The following is a 17,175-nucleotide window of genomic DNA, read 5'->3' on the forward strand; positions in this document are numbered from 1 at the left end:
TGGGTGAACACGAGGTTCTCTAGGAAAGCAACATAAGTTGGGCAGCTTCTTGTCTTTCCAAGCTCTATAGTCTTCATCAAGGGTTGTACGGCTTAGAAGCAAACGTTCTTTGGAAGCATCCTATAAACTGTCCATCTGGTTCTGACCCAGCTAAAATGATTCACAGATTCAAGTCTACTTGGTAGATTCAGGTCATTCCACACAGCCTGCCCAAGACCTAAGATTACTGAGGAGGGAGAGCAGGCAGGGTGACCTCTGCCAAGTGTTAGTAAGGACTGGCCCTACTTGTGAGATGTTTGTCTGGTTCTCCATCTTTTAAGAATTCCTACTCCCAAAGTCAGTGGTCAAATTCAGACAGTAGTAAATTTCGTCACAGATTTGCTCTTCTAAGTCTGACCATAAACAGCAGTGACACTAAAATTCTGCTTCAGTTACAACTTGGTAAACATCAATTGTTTCAGGCATTATGTTTGAAGCTTTCATCTGTGACTGCTTCTTCTCTGTCATATCTATGGTTTTTCCTCATCCCACCCCCTCATTCCTAAGTCCAGGCCATGCTACCAATGTCCCTGGACCACTTGAGTTTTGATGCAGACACAGGCCCGCAGTGTCCATGTCATTATGGATGAAATGAGACATTCACACTGATTACAGAGTCCGGTGGAGGAAAAGGGACAGCATGGCTTTTCTCTCAAGGGGAACAAAAGCTGCCACCTCTGCCATAACAGGCCTTTTTGGGGGTTTCTCCGCTCACTACATTATGGTCCTCATTTACTATGCACAGGCTCACTTTAGGTGTTTACCTTTTACAGAAAACAAAGGAGGTGATGCCACTAATCACATCACAGAAGAGGGATATTTGCAAATGAAAAGGCAAAAGTGTTTGAACTGGTTGCACTCATCCTTGGAAGGTTTAGCATGGATTTTAGGAAGTTACTTTGCAGTAAATGCCCTCAGTTCAGGGTGAGGGAGTTTTTAGCAAAAATCAAGACTCATAGTGGCCTAGGCACATTGCAGGCCCGATTCCCCACAGGAGAACCTATCTGTGGACATGGGTCCTGTGCATCTCCGAGTGGGAGCTGGGCCCAAGCCACGCAGAATGGTCTACTACAGAGTTTCTCCCATTGCTTTGCAAGTTCCTTATCTCTTCTAGCACTTTTTCAAAGTATGGCCCACTGTCTGCCTTCATCACAATCACTTTGAGTTCAGGTTAAAATTATAATCCTTGGATCCAGACTGATCAGATGACAGTCAACCTACACGTCTGGTCCTCTCTTCCCTTCTGTCCTACCCTGAACCTTTTGCTCTAGACTAAACCCAGCTACAAATCAGAGTCACTTCAGCAACACTTTTGAAAAGAGATTCTTGGACCTCATTCCCAAACGGAGCCAGTGTCTTGGGGTAAGGAGGAGTCTTGGGAGTCTGGGTTTTTATTCTAATTTATAAACAGTACCAACCCAACAGAAAAATGGGCAAAGGACACTGAAAACAAAATATAAATGCTCCCTAACCATATAAAAAGATGTTCAATAATACTCATAAAAAGAGAAATACGACCCAACACTATACTACAACACCATTTTTCACATACCACGTTGTCTAAAATCATTCACAATTTTGATCAAACACTCTACATAGAACTTTGGAGAAACAGAATTTGTACATTGCTGGTGGGAGTGTAAAATGATACAACTTGTATAAAGAGAAATCTATTGATATCTACCAAAACTAAATAGACTCTCCACTTGGTCTAACAATCCTACTTCTCAAAATCTACAGTAAATATGTACCATTACACATAGAATGACAAACGTATAAGGTAATTAACTGTTAAGTTGTTTATAACAAAGTACTGAAAACAATCCAAGTGTTTATCAATAAGAGGGCTAGTTAAATAAATGACGGTAGAATCAGTCTCACAATGATTTAATAAAGAACGTGAAAGATGTCTATAAACTCATATGAAAAGATATCCAAAATATATTTAATTGAAAAGAGCAAAGTGCAGAATAGCATATATAATATACTGTATTTATATAAAAAGAAGGGGAATATAAATATTCATATTTATTTGTATCTGCACAAAAAAGCACTAAATGAACAAACAAAAAATCATAAAGATACACATGGGGGCAGAGAGAAACAGGGCAAAGGGGCCAGAAATGGGTGTAAGACTTGTCTGTGTAAACCTTTTTATGCGGCTCTGACTTTGGAATCCAAAAAATGTATTTAAAAGAAAATAAGTAAAAACAAAAAGCACCTTGATGGAGTCATCACATACCAAAAAAATCTACTCAGTTTCAAGGCACCTCCATTAAATTCACCAACCTTTCAAAATTCTGACATATATAATATCTTTTTTGATGACTGCAACTGGAAGAGCTTATTCCCCCACCACATTCCTCAAATACTCCAAACGTTTGACTTATTAGGCACTTTAGACTCCTTGGTTGCCAGGGGCTGCTGTTGACACTGATGCACTTGATGTCAGAGGCCGCTGAGGGCAGTGGAATGGGATGGCTGAGCAAGTTAGGGGACAGCCTCTCTAGCCTCTAGGGCAGAGTGATTGATAATCAGAGACTGAATAAACAGTCTTTGCTGCAGGATGCTACAGCAAAACAGAAGGATGCTGCAGCCAGTGCTGGAAATCAGATCACTCACCCAGCCTGGCCTCCCAGCACAGAGTGGCAGGGTCTAGGGAAGGCAGCTGCCAGACAGCGTCACTGGTGATGAAGCTGCCCCACAAAGGAGTGAGGCAAAGGTCAATTTTTCAGGTGCTCTGGAGGGAAAGCAGCATTTCTGCATGTTCATCAATCCTAATGGGTGTGAAGCTTGTCTTTTCTTCAAAATAATTTTCTTCATAACAGGATCAAAGACAGAGTATTTTATGCTAAAATATATTCTATCATACTCACTTACAAAAAGTTTTTTTTAGAAATTCACCTATGAATTCCATACTCATGAATAAGGAATTAACATTTTCCCTCCTGCTGGCCACATTCTACCTCCATCAACTTTTCTTCCTCCCTTTTTATCAATTATCTTCAAACTCTTCTATTTTGCTAAGAAACACCTTTGCTGCATTTTCCCCTCATTCTCTTTTTATTCTGCAGTAAAGTACCTTTAACCAATAACTTCCTCCTATCTGACAGACTTTGTCTGTAATCCATCTCCTTGACATATACACCAATATTCCTATCCTAGATCGTCATTTTAAATACTGCTCGCAATTAAGAATGCTTCTATGTGTTAGTCACTCTAACCCTTCCCATATGATACACTCTGGGCTGGCAAAAACAGATGGGCTTATTTTGCACTAGAATTTGCTCAAGCCTGAATAACTTTTGTTAAACTAATGCCTCAAATCTTCAGGTAAGTTTCCTGGTATTTATAGGTTTATTTTCTATAGTTCACACACATTTAACAAGATGGAGCATGTAGGAGCATAGCTCACACTGTAATTGTATGTGGGCCTCTACTTTTAAGGCCCAGTAGAAATCTGGAAGAGTACAGAGTGCGTGATTTATTTTCAAGGAAAGCAAGGCCATCTGACAGATTTCCAGCTGAAAATCGGTCAAGGCTGGAGTTTGGTTTACTGAGACCATGGAGCACGCCAATTCCCATTTTCCCATGGCTGACTCCCAGTCTTGGTCGAAAATACTGCACAGCCTTTCCCATAAGGGTAACCTGGGACATGACACCAGGACAGAAAGGCCTTCCAGAAATTAGATGAGGAACGAGATAAAAGGCGCCGCAAACCACGTCCAAGCCGCCATTCAGTGAGAGGCAAACACCCAAATCACAATACCCAATTTCTAATAGGGCAAAAAAGAAAACACCAGCTCCTCTACAATTCATATTCAATCCAGATGTCTAGAAAACAGCAGAATTAATGCTAAAACTTTGCCAAGGTAGCTCCAAATGCTTATAACAGAACCACATAGAGGTTGAGGTGGGGGGATATAATGATGTTTCCAAACATCCCTGACATAGGAATGAGAATTTCTTGTGTGTGAGAATTGGTGGTTAATACATTTGACACTGGGAACACCTGGAGATGGAGAGTTTTCACTGCCAGCCAGAACCCGTTTCTGCACTGGACTGAACACCTACTTCCTCTCTAGACATCTGGATTATAACTGAGCTCACTGGCTCCTGCTACTATGTGAAAATCCAGGAAGCAAATGGTTGAATCCCAGTAACCACAGAACATGTGGCTTTGTTGTATTATCACCAGGACTAATAATGCTTGAAGAGCAGTTTGAGGGTTCACTATCAACATTCTGTAATTAGCAGAAAGAGTTACAGGCATTTTTCAATTATAGGTGCTCCAATCCCTGTGACAGCTCACCGATCTCCGGAAACCTACCAGAACAAGTGGTGGTGATGATGACCACAGTAATGGTGCTCACTATGTGACAGGTATTTACATATGTTATCTTACTATATCCTCTCCATAACCCGGAAACACATGTAACTATGTTCTAAGCTGAAACTTAGGAAGTTGCTTGGCTGAGGTCACTCAACAAAGAAGTTGTGACTGTGTTTTTGAAGTGGTTTGTTTGACTCCAGAACTTCTTTTGTGTCCTGTTTGTATCATTATTGCTGTTTGGTTAAGGAATGGACATTTTGTTGTTGTTGTTTCCCCTTCCAAACACACACACAGCACATCCACAGATAAGTCACAGATCTGCCGTGATTTAAGGTAGGACTTTGGAAAAGATGCTACTTATTATCCTTTGGGAAGTTGGGCTAATAGAAGAGAGTGCATACATAACTGAAACGTCATACCTGAATAAATTCTAGAGACCTACAGTATGTGCCTAAGATCAGCAATACTACACTATGTACTTAAAAATTAGGAAGTAGGTCTCATATTGTGTTTTTATCACAACAAAAAGTATAATTTAGAAAGTAAGACCATATTAAAAATCAAATTGACATTATCATAACATAACTACAACTATGTGTTCAAGATCACATGACAGAAAAATCTGTAAGATAATGCATTATATATATTGAAGTTAAATGTTAACTAGTGGGGAAAATATGTTTTAATGGTGCATGCTTTCAGATGTTTTCAGATATATTTAATGAAAAGTATACAGAATATGCAAATGGTAAAATGTGAAGGATTTTTACTATAGTTAAATGAGAATAAAAAAGTAGAGAATGCATGTAAGAAAAAAGGGTGTTTTTCAATAAAAATTAAATCCCTAGAGATGTAATAATTATAAAAGAAATGGGCAGCGCAGATTTGGGGCTCCTGAATATGAAGCTTAACTACTTACAGTCAGTTCTGCAATGTTCCCAGGAGAACTGCAATGAGCTCAATCTCAGCGGCCCAGCGCTGAGCTGCACGTCTCAAGAGTCTCACACGCATCATTAATATGAAAAATTGTGAAACCTCTACATTCAGCCAAATTCTTCTGCTCTCCAAAAGGACTTGGGCATAGTTCAGTCCATATTTTCAGTGACTTTTCATTTATCTTAACAGCTTCTTTCAGCCCTGGTTAATTCCCTCCCCAGCTTTACCAGAGTCAAGTACTTCCAAGGGTCTGGCAAGTCCCCATCTGTCAGTGAGTCACCTGTAGCCTAAAGGCTGCAAGAAGGTCAGATGATGTCACTCAGAGGCAAGAAGACTCGAAATCCAGAAGACAGTGTCTGAATACCTACCTGGTTTTCCCTCCACCATACTACTTCTCTCTTTTTTCTCCACTTTACTGATTTTCAGACCACAGAGTGCTTACATATTTTTCATTTTAAAGTGTCAAAAGCTTAAACCAGAACCATCTGGAATGGTTATGGAAATATAATGTTAGGCAAACTGACCTTGGGTGCCACAAGGAAACAGACTTCTGGACATCAGAAGTTTCCCCATGATTCCCCACTGGCCTTCCCCATAAGATGTGTCCCACCTTAGCTATGAGAAGAGCAACAATATAATTAAAATGGTTAAGAGAACCTAGCTGGAAGTGGTCGATTTTCATGGTGCTGTTGTTGACAGGGCCAAAGATGGTGATCACGGAGATTTTCCTGGTGGCCATCTTGCAGAAACTCTCCAGATATTCGTCTCGCTGCTGCACGTACATGTTGTTCTCGACCTTAGGGGCAGTGATCAGCTGGAGGTGGGTGAAGGCAAGCACATATTAATTCACAGTGACAGCTTTACACTGAGGTAAAACCCAAAGGGGTGATTTGGAATAGAGGGCTGGAAGTGACTGACACCAACATTAACTAAACTAAGTTAAGCTGAGCTAAACTAATCTAGACTAGTTTGTTGGACGGTTATCATAATTAGGGCCAAAGACTGTTTGGAAGAGACTTATTTTTAAATGGCTGCAGACAGCTTAGAGTTTTCTAGTCATTTCCACTATTTACCTTTCTTACTAGTCTCCTCCATGTGTCTAGGTTTCCTCAGCTGTGACCTCTGCACGGCAGCACCTACTTTGCAAGGCCGTTGTGTGCTGCACAAATACTTGGCAGGTAAAAACTGTTCAGGGAGTGCTCCCTCCCTTCCCTCAGTTTAATCTTCATCATCCTAATTGGCTGCCCTGACGTTCGTAAATTGGATGGTTACTACTATCATTTCATGTCTCACAGGGTTGAGAGAGTTTCGTAGCCCGGTCTTGGGCACTCTGGAACATTCCATGGCTGATGTCTGCAGTGAACACTGTTCATCCTTTGCTGACTCATCATTGGGTTCAGAGGCCAGCTTCTATCCATGTTCTCCCATTGGACTACATTCAAATTTATCAACCTCTTCTCTACTTTATAAAATAAATCTAAGCTTATGAAATAATTCTGAAGTTTGTCATGTGGCGTTTCTCAGAAAGGAAGTTGCCGTGTTGTAACCTCTTTCAAATTCTTTCTCAAAACGGTTAATATCTGATCCCAGCCTGGCCCTGCTTTTTATTTTTCTCTGTCAGAGATGTGTTTATTGCTTCCTGAAAGTTTTTCCTTCTGATAATTCTCTATAGTTGACAAAAATGCTACCCCTCATGGAAATCAAGATGTGTTCAGCAGCTTTTGAGTGGAACATTAGCAAATACTTTCTGGGATAAAGTTATATATGTTTTTCAGATTGTTATTTCTTAAGTAGACATGATTTCACTTACTTTTAATTTCATGTTTAAATGCTTGTTCAGATGGACATGATGGGTAGAAACTGCTTGTTTTAGAAATGTAATTTCCCAAAAGGAAAAATAATAAAATTTTCTCTAATTTGTTCATTGATTCATATTTAGCCTTAAAAAATTAAGATGGTAATGCAAAAAAATACAATTAAAAATAAATAAATAAAAAAGATTTAAGGTGGCTATAAAAAGAAATAATAATGGTATTTTTCACTTGTTTATTAGTTTTTAATTAGCTGTATTACATCTGAAAATATTTCTTTAGGAGTTTATGGTAGTCCAAATCTTGGAGTTTTCTTTTCAATTGGTATGTTTTATGTTTTTCTTTCTGGCTATTTGCTAACAAACATAATATTTTGAAATAAATAAAATGAATGCTTCAGTGAGAATGCAAAATAGTCAAAAACTAAGGTAAGATTTACTGGTAATGATTTGGGCACCCTCTTCTAAATGGAGGATAAGCCTATACTGAGAAGAGTCTCTAGGGCACAGCCCTCCAGAAGCGACTGATAATACCTGCCTCTGTAACTTCAGGTCAACACACAGGCTCCATCTTATTCACCTCCTACTTTGCCATAGACCTATAAAGTCCACGGACAGACCATGATATGACAAGATTTCAAGAGTCCTCAAAACTCCCTCTGGTCTCCTTCTCCCCCTTGTACATAATTGAGAATTTCAGATAATATATAATCATACAGAACCTCATCCTCCCCTGTCTGGAAGTTTCTCCCAGGCATCTCTGAACACAGTGGTCTTAGGCCACTGGATACCCAGTAGAACTCACACTAAAATAAATAAAGAGTTCTAATGTTTATTTGCACCTCAGGACTTTTGCTGAGGGTGCCTTACCCTCCATGAGGTGACACTCATCTGGTAGACTCCTTTCCCAGCTCTGTCACTCAGTGATCTGGCCCCAGGCTCTCTCTTGCTAACCTTTCCTCCTATTCCCCCTTCTGTGCCCTCTTTACCCAACAGCCAGACCATCTTAAGTTATGAAATAAAAGAAATCTTGGCAGAGTGGCACAGAGAAGGGGTGATTATAGTTAAAGTTGAAGGGCCTGCATTTTAATCCTTATTCAACCCCTGGCTTCCTTATAGCCTTAACAGGGCCCTTTAATCGTATGAACCTTAGTTTTCTCATCTTCACAATGGAACAACTTCCCCACCAACCTCAAAAGTAGTGAGAACTGAGCAAAAATAAATAAGATATGTGTGTAAGGCTGTGCCCTCGAGTATAATGCATGTATGTCGCCACTGTGTAGTTCACCCACATTCCTTCCTCTGCCTTGGCCTGTGTGACCCTCCCACCCAGAAAGCCCTCCTGTCCCCTCCAACTTATCTGATGCTTGGTCATTCTTCAAATGCAGGGTCCTCCCTAAAGTCTTTTCTAGCCCTCAGTGATTGCTTCTCCCTTATAATCACTTATAGTCTGCACTGTTCACTTGGAGTATGTTTCCTTGATTTACTATTATATTTTATATTCCCCTACTAAAGTGTAAGTTCTTCAAGGCACTGAAGCCCCAGTCCCTGCCATATCCATGGCTGGAGAGCAAACTCTGGCCCCCATTCCTCATGTTACATGGACCCTCCAGCCAGGGGAGGGGAGCCACTCAGAAACACAATGGTCACCTCTGCCTATGACTGTCCAGCTGCAGCCCACAGGCTGACTGGTTCAATCCGTTCCTCAAGTTCACATCAGGGAAAGTAAAAAGGTGGAGGAGCCTGATCATCTGAATATATTTCAAGGATTCTTTCCCTGTGTGTTGACATCTCTGTCCCATTTCCAATCCTTTCTTCCTAAAGAGAGCACCTAGAACTTCTCAGTAAACATTATGGTCCAGTCCTTGGCCTCTTTCCAGCTTGGTGGTGATAAAGCAGGGCATTCTATTGAACTCAGGGCTGTGTTGTGCTCTTTTTTATGTTTCTGTTCCAACAGTGTGTTGGCACCAGGAGCCTCGGAGTATAATTAAGCCAGTTGGCATTGATAAAGGGAGCAAACAGGACTGGGTGATACTGTGGGGAAAGTGTTTTAAACCTCAGATTATTCTACAAACTGTGTGAGGTTCAAAACACTAGGTTTTTATAGGATTCTGAAAAATAACATTTAAGTTAGAGGTTTGCCTTAGTAAATCAGAGCTTTATATCCTTTTCTAAAATTAAATCAAGTAAGTAGATTATTGCCCTAACAACCAGGTTACTAAAGTAAGGTTTAAAATATTAACCCACTTGAATTATAGGAGATTCGGTCTCCAAAGAAAGCTTAAACTTGAACTTGAATCTCCTCAATTCAGCACTTGTAAATCAATGAATAGGTAGATTCTCAGGGCACAAAACGATGGCTTGTCAGTTGTACTCCACATAGTCCAATGTTTAAGTGATGAACAGCTTATCTGTATTCTCACCTCCGTCACCCCTAAACTGACAGCAGCCAGCCTGAGGGACTGGGGTAACTAGGATTCAGTCTATTGTTCTTGAGCAACTGCCAGGAAAGAGTAGAGGTGCAGAGAACAGCCTGGTATTCAAGGCAGAAACTCTGCATCGGTGCTCAGCACCAAATGTTGACAACGGATATGTCTTAACATTGATCAGAGCAATTCAAGGTTCAAAACAAATGCTTAAATGTCTGTGTTGATTAACGAACAGGAAAACTTCTGTTTCCCCTCCACTTCATGGCATATGCCCCATATTCAGGGATGCAGAATGGGGGAGTGGCTTGAGCATGTACTTTAAACCAAATGACCTGAGTTCTAATTCTGACCTTGCCATATATTAACTACGAACCTTGGGAAACTTCTGCCTGTAAAATGGAGATCTTCGTGGCATTGTCATGAAAATGAAACCACAAGGTCTCAAAAAGCCCCTGGCAGGATCTGCTCCTTTGCTTTGACAGACTGAGGGGCAGGGGGTGTGAAGGAGTGACCTTGAGCCTAAGAACAGGGCACCTGGCTCCCCCTGCAGCTCCTCTGAAGGCTTCTAGGGTTCTGCCCACTCAGCCGCAGTCTATACCGCTGCTGCCCGGGTTTCTCTAAGCCATTGGCTAAGTAGAGGTTATGTGATAGATGTTTTCACATCTGAAGGATGATATTAATAAATGCCAAGTATTGGAGGTTTACTTGTAACAGGGCACCAGGTTACTGGAAAGCTGGAAAGATAAGCTCAGAGGCCTGCACAGTTTCTTGGAATGTGAACCTCCTTCGAGTCTGAGCACACTAGCTTAGGCTGAGGCCAGGGAGAAGTGTACGGTGTCAGCCTTACTTGAGCAGCTTGCAGAGTGCTAAGCCTTAATGAATATTAATCGAATCACCGAGCTTCCTGAATAACATTGGCCATGTTCAATGGGAAAAATGAGTGGAAAAGATGATAAGTGGAACCAGCTAGTTCTTTCACCCAGAAACACAAGCCTCCCTCCCCTCTGTCTAGTCAAACAGTTTTTTCTCTCCATCTTTTGATATTCTACCATGTTTATTTTATCTTGTCTTTTGTAATCCATTCTTATTTTAGATGTCATCAGTTCTTCAGAAAACACGTTTCTGACATGATCCGAGGCCATGCCACGTGTGCAACCCAGGGCACCCGTGGGATCAAAAGACTGAAATGCCTCTTGTTGGGGCTTTCTTTGTAGTAAAAAGCCTGGCTCTCTCGCCAGCCACCAAGAGCAACATTGCCATGAGCAGTCCCAGCTGGTTTCTGTTTTGCCTCACATGACATCAGCAAAAGCTGTCATTTGAGTTTCATTTGCCAGAAATTTATGATCAGGGATACTGTTAAAAGCAGAAAAGACCCAGCTGGGCTTTCAAACCTCTGACTAAGGGAGTGGAGAGAAAGGGAGAGAAATAAAAGGCATGACTAATGTCAGGGCTATGTATGAGAACCCCTTTCTTTTGACTCACAGACTAGCAGTAATGGAAGCATTTGCCAATAGGTGCACCATTACAATCCTGACAGTTCACCCATGATTATTTTCCCTGGTTAAAACCTGACCACGAAGAGCACTTCACCTGCCCTGTTGGCTAAATGGCCAGGGTTGGGTGATGTGTCTTAGCAGGCTGGATAAAGTCCCAGGTGCTCAGGAGGCAGGCAACACAGCACCCTGCTGATGCTTTTCCACAGCCCAGAGAGCAGTTTTCCCCCATGGGTTCTCTAGCAAACATTCAAGTACCAGGTAGAGTTCTACTCTAAATTTTTTTTGGTTCTTAGTGGAACATTACCACTTAAACTTATGTACTCTGGGAATAACTGAGTAACTATTAAACTATTGTGACAGCCTATCTTCTACTAACTTGAGTTTGTACAGTTACTTTTGGGCTTTGATGAAAACAAATAATAACATACACAAAAATAAAACACACACACACACACAAACAACCTGTAGAATCAATCAAACTTAGGTTTTGTTCTAACACATAAACACACTATTGATGGCACAGCTAAGAGAATATGGGGATGTGCCCCACCTATGATAATACCACCCGGGTCCTCTGTTGTGAGTAAACATTTCAAATGCACATCTAAACTTTTTGACACCACTACAGATAAATGGACACCAGAGTCTCTCTGGGTCAGATCATTAACCCAAATTTAGGGCCAGACTGGAAAAAAGCTAAAACACCCTCTGAGACATGCCTTGAGAGAAGAGTGCCTACCACTTTTGGTGAGGAAAGGCAGGGCATGGAGTCACCTGTGTCTTCAGGAGGACAGATGACCTTCAGTGCCGGGAGAGGGCTCCCTCCCAGCCGGCTGTCTGAGAGAATCAATCCTGACTCATGTTACCCAACATTAATTTACTGAGTTTTTTCTCTGAAGTAATTGTATCATACTTGTTTCCTCTTTGACAGCCTGGGATAAAATGATAGCATTAAGAAGCTAGGGGCAAAGCTTTCAGAAGGGCACGAAAAGAGTGGGTGAAGAGACTTGGAGAGGAGACATTGCTTATGAAAACTGCCCTATGTTTAGGACGGGGCTTGTTCCTGTCCAAAGCCTTTTCCCTGGGGTTTGCATAGAACTGTTATTTTTCAATGGATGCTGGTAAGTAATGGCCAAAGAGATAGCTACTGAGATGTACCAGTGACTCACTCAATTCTAGGGGCACTCAGAAACTGAGGCGAAGCAGATGTAAGGACTGCTTGTCTCCTTTATCACACACACACACACACACACACACTCACACTATTTTATAGAGTCTCGGGGAAACTGACATCTGGATTCCAAGTTCAGATGGGTCTCTAGAGTGTTGGAAATTAGAACAATTCATCCAGTTCCCCACACTCCATCCTTTTCGCCTTTTACTAGTTGGGCAGGGATAGAAGAGGCAGAATTCAAGGGATAAAGATTTCAGCCCGCTGGTGTAGAAACCTCATGAGGGTCACACCGCAAAGGGCCTCTCCCACTCGCCCTTACACCTGCTTCTCCACCCAGGCTGCCTCACTTTCACCTTTGCGTTTTCCAGTTGTTGGTATAGACCTAATCAGGGGAAAGAGGAGAAACCTTGTATTTCCCCATATACACGCTTCTAGTTTCTAAGCTGATGAAGAGAGAGACCCTTTTTTTAAGTTGTGACCAGAGTCATGCATAGCATTTTAGGAACTTTGTTCTTTTTTTATTCTTTGAACTTAGTAAAAAGGAGCTGTGTCCAGAACTATCCCTTGGAAGAGAGGAGTAAAGGTGGGGGGTGGGTGCTGCTGGGTGTGGAGGAAGCTGACTGACTACAGGTGCTTCCCAGGGTTCACATCTAAGGTCCGCTGCCTAAGGACTCTGAGTTTGTGCGAGAAAGATGCAGAGAGCACCTAACCCGACAGGGGCTGCTGGCCGGCCCGCCCTTCCCTGACACGACCTCCTGGTCTTCTCCATCTGGCACAGGTTCAGCCGCAGTCTTGCCACCCCAGCACTGTGATTTTAGAAAACCCACAAACTAAACGTGAACTCTCCCTGCCTCGGCCCACAGAGCAATGCCAAGGAGAAGATTACTTACAAGGAGCCTTCGTTTGCCTTCAAAGGAGCCCAGAAGGTCAGTCACCAGCTCTTGGGGCTCTGAGTGAAGTACTTTGCGGTGGGTTTCAGGTAGCCGTCCTGCTCGGCTTTCCTGCTTTTTTCTTCTTGCTCTTCTCCTTCTCCGGCCTGTTCTTTTTCTCGGCCTTGTCCTTCTTCGCTTGCTTTTCGCTTTTGAGTAACTTCTCTGCTTTCTCATTCTTCACCTTTTTTTTCTTCTCCTTCTCAGGTTTCTCAAGCTTTTCATGCTTTTTAGACTCCTTCGCCTTTTGGGGAGGAAGGTTCCCCACCTGCAACTCCTCCTCCAGCTGAGAGGCGGTAGGTCGGCTGGGGTCATACTTATCCTCATACTCATTGCTGAGGATTTTGTCTTGGGCTTTCTTTTTGGGCAGCTTCCCCTTGGCTGGCTTGTGAGGACCCCGGCACCACGTTGGGGTCCCGGTGGCCGTGCTCCCGCCGGTCTGTGCGGTTGTCCCGGAGTCGGCCCGACACAGCCCTGCTGCTGTGCTCTAGGGTGGGGGTGGGAGCAGCCACCGTGAAGCTCTCGAAGCTGGTGGCCTGCTGGGCCTCTTGGTGGTCTGTGGCCTCTCCCTCGGCTGCTCCTTCCTGGGTGCAGGGTTAGAGATTCTCTGGGGCTGCGGCACTCCTCGCAGTAGTCACCTCGGCGGTTGCTGGGGGCCTGTTGGCATCTGAGGAGGGTGCACCCGGAGGGTCCAGGGCCTCTGGGTGGTCGGAAAGGCCGTGGTTGGTTGTAGGTCTGGCGGCTGCAGTTGGCACCCGCGAGGTGGCCCGAGTCACTGTTGTGGCTGGAGCCGGGGCCAGGGTGGTGACCCTTGGGGTGGGAGGAGGTGGTGGAGGTGCCGCTGTCGTGGTGGCCGGTTTTCTCAACACCTTCGCGCGGCTCTCTCTGGTGGGTGGGACTTGTGCTCTCCTGAGGTCTTCGTTCCTCTTCTCACTGCTCAGGCCTGGCCTCGCTGCGCCTCCGCCATTGTTCCCCTCCTCCACCACCTGGCCCTCCACCCCAGAGGCCTTACACTTTTGAACAAAGCCCTTCTGCCTGATCTTCTCTATCCTGCGGATGGGACCCTGGTCGATGATGTCGTACATGGCCTCCAGCCTGACCGGGTAAGGGTAGCGCTCTTCCACCTGCAGCGTCTTCTTCAATAGCACCATGCCGAACTTCCCCTTCTCCAAGCTTCAAGAAGCTCATCAGCTTTGGGATGAGGCTGGGGTCCAGGGACTGCTCCAGGACTGGCCCTCGCTGGTGATCCTCCGCACCTTGCCCCCTTCCTCGCCGGCCTGGTGGAACAGCACTATCTGCTGGATGTGCCTTTCCGCCAGCTCACAGTACACATCGTCCTTCAGCAGGCTCATCATCAGGCGGTAGTAGCCCTCCGAGGCGTGAGGCGCCGAGATGACCCACACGCGGTTCTTCCCTGCAAAGCTGGCAAGGATGTTGGGAGAGCTGGACCCAGAGGGGAAGCGCAGCATTCTTGTTGACCGAGCCGAGGACCCCTCATCTCGGACCATCTCACGCGGGGACTCCGAGCTGCTGGTCTCCGCTCAGGTTTCACCAGAGCCCCATTGATGCCCAGTTGGAACCGGACGGGCCTTTTCTGGAGCTATTCTCAACACAGGCACACTGCTCCTTCTTGGGAGAGGCTGAAGGTTTCGTTCTTCCAGAGCAGGTCTCTCAATTCCCTGAGACCCTCCCCGTATGCCTCAGCAACCGAGCTGGCCTTCTGTTGACTGGGGAGACCAGAGGCCCTTTCCTCTGCCTTCCATGGCTGCCTCCATGCGTGGCCTGGGGGTGGGGTTCTGATCCACACACCAGCCACATTGCTAACAGCATGGTAAAACTGGGTCCCATTCTCCATGTCATTGTGCAATCCACTTTTGGAGGCAGCAAGGTCAATAGACGAAAGGGGAGGAGAAGGGGAGAAAAGAAAAAAAGAATTATTTAATTGCAAACAGAGCTGGGCATTTTCTCTTTCTCCATTTTGGCCAAGGGCTGGGGCAGGGGTGGTTAGAGAAGAAGAAGGAGGGAGGTCAGGGATGGAAAATAGGATAAGATCCTGTTACTTTCAAACCCCTGTAATTTGTTAGTGCTTAGCAGAGACAGTTACATTAAGCAGGAAATCCAATTCAGTGCCCTATTCAGTATGCTTGCACCCTTTCAACTGAATCTCTGATGCTCCACAGAAAATGCACACTGAGCATATTAATTATGACATTACCATTTCATTTCTTCAAACAAGCAACAAAGAAACACACACACCAAAGACAGAAAGGATTACACACTTACATTGTGGCTCATGGAGATGGAATGCAGAAGGCTTAAAAAGCGATCTGAAGTGTGGTCCCAGGGCAGCTTCCTAGATGAAACACTTTTCCTCCCAACCCTCTGTCTCCTTTGCGAGGCTGGGGTGTGCTGCAGCTCAGCAACCAAAGTTGCCTGTCCTGACCTGAGGGCTCAGCTGCTTTCTTCTTTTTCCTTTGGCTGTCTTTTTACCTTCTTGACAAGTAGGATGAGGTGACAGGAGCTGTCCTTTTAAGTCTTTGCATCTCCATTTTTCTGTAGTTTCTGCTCAGTCCTGTGTCTGTGTGTGCCAATCCTTGTGCCGGCACACAGGGTGCCCCCTGAAGCAGAGCCCCAGCTCTCTCTGAATCCCACTTTTTTCTCTATTCAGAGCTCCAGGGTCCTTCTTATCACCCTTTCCCCCACAGTCTGGCTTAGTCCCTTTGTTTCCGAGCGTGAAAGCACTGGGATTAATATGTTTTCCAGGCTGAGGGAAAACACAGGAATGTGATGTTGAAAATAGGCTTTTTCTCTTTTCCTACGCCTCTCTCCTCCCTTTATTTCTCCCCACCTTGTTTTTTTCTTCTCTTTTCCTTCTTCTTCTTTTTCTTCTTCCTCTTGGCCTGGATTCAGTCCCAGGAATGCCAGGACAACCTCAGTTTTGATCCAAACCAAACTCAAACAACAGCGGCCACTGGAAATCAAGGAAACTTTACTAAGGATTTAACAGATCAGCAAAACACCGCCTCCTTCCCATTTCAGCACGTTGAGAGTGGGGAGGGCCATTCTTTGGGTGGGGGAAAGTTTTGAAACACTACCCATCATCATAAATCACTTTAGAATAGGATGGCTGAGGACTTAACCCCTTCCATGCTGAGTAATCAGGATCCCTTCCCTTCCTGTGAGCACTCACACTGCACTCTGGAAAGGGAAAATTCTCAGATTTCTGAATCAGGCTGCTTGGTTTTCCTGGAGACTGATAATCATCTGGGTCAGGGTGTATGGCTGTACACACACAGACAGTATATATATTTATAGTTCTGTGCATATATTTTTATTTTTTCTCCCTGCTTCATGCATTTAGTTGGAGGTTGGAAAAGCCCATGGAAAACATGACTGGGTTGTTTTTATTTTATGCTAATTGAAGATCAAATTACTGTATTCTTGTTCCTAGTTCTCTCCGTGGCATGGAAGGAAGCTGGCAAAAGGTTAGAAATGCAGGGAATAGCTGTTGTTCCCCTGAGACTGTGGTCAGCCGTGACATCAGGGGAGGGGCACTATGATCTCCAGTTCTGGGTTCTAGCGGAGATGGTGGGCTACGACCTTCCTTAGAGACATGCGTGTGTGAGTAGTGCAGTATTTTGCTCTTCAAAAGCTTCAGGTACCTTGAGGGCATTGGGCAATCCTTAGAAATAGCCACATCAGGTTCCACACAAGAGACTGAGGCAGCTCTCCGGGTCCACATCCTGGGTCTGTCATGGGGATTCAGCTTTTAGGTGGGTGGAAAGGCACCTCAGGTTATACAGATATTTCTTCCAGCTCTTCCAAGAGAATTCGGTTGGCATGAATTGCCGCAGACAGTGGGGAGCCAGGGTTCTCAGAAGGCCCTTTGCAAAGTAGACCATGCTAATGGTGATGCTGATTGAATAAAACTCGGTCCTTAGTTACTACCCCTTGATCAGCCCATCTCCAATGGGCCATACGCCTTTCCTTTGCATAAACTCCTGGCACTGAATTGAAGACCTGTAGGGG

General features: G+C 44.2%; 1 protein-coding gene across 1 annotated transcript in view; it reads right to left on the reverse strand.

The window, feature by feature from the left end:
• CCDC80 (coiled-coil domain containing 80) overlaps window positions 1-16,214 on the reverse strand; it is a 35,653-nt gene extending 19,439 nt beyond the window's left edge. The window contains 15 exon segments of the mRNA XM_028504569.2: window positions 5,966-6,122; window positions 13,108-13,154; window positions 13,157-13,213; window positions 13,216-13,543; window positions 13,545-13,684; window positions 13,687-13,744; window positions 13,746-13,820; window positions 13,823-13,870; window positions 13,872-14,318; window positions 14,320-14,375; window positions 14,378-14,668; window positions 14,671-14,722; window positions 14,724-14,831; window positions 14,833-15,017; window positions 15,430-16,214. Of these exon segments, the coding sequence (XP_028360370.1) occupies window positions 5,966-6,122; window positions 13,108-13,154; window positions 13,157-13,213; window positions 13,216-13,543; window positions 13,545-13,684; window positions 13,687-13,744; window positions 13,746-13,820; window positions 13,823-13,870; window positions 13,872-14,318; window positions 14,320-14,375; window positions 14,378-14,668; window positions 14,671-14,722; window positions 14,724-14,831; window positions 14,833-15,006 (2,038 nt within the window). The 5' untranslated portion in view covers window positions 15,007-15,017; window positions 15,430-16,214.
• Between the last annotated feature and the right edge of the window lie 961 nt (window positions 16,215-17,175).

Source organism: Phyllostomus discolor, chromosome 2 (assembly GCF_004126475.2).
Source record: "Phyllostomus discolor isolate MPI-MPIP mPhyDis1 chromosome 2, mPhyDis1.pri.v3, whole genome shotgun sequence".
Classification (NCBI taxonomy): Eukaryota; Metazoa; Chordata; class Mammalia; order Chiroptera; family Phyllostomidae; genus Phyllostomus; species Phyllostomus discolor.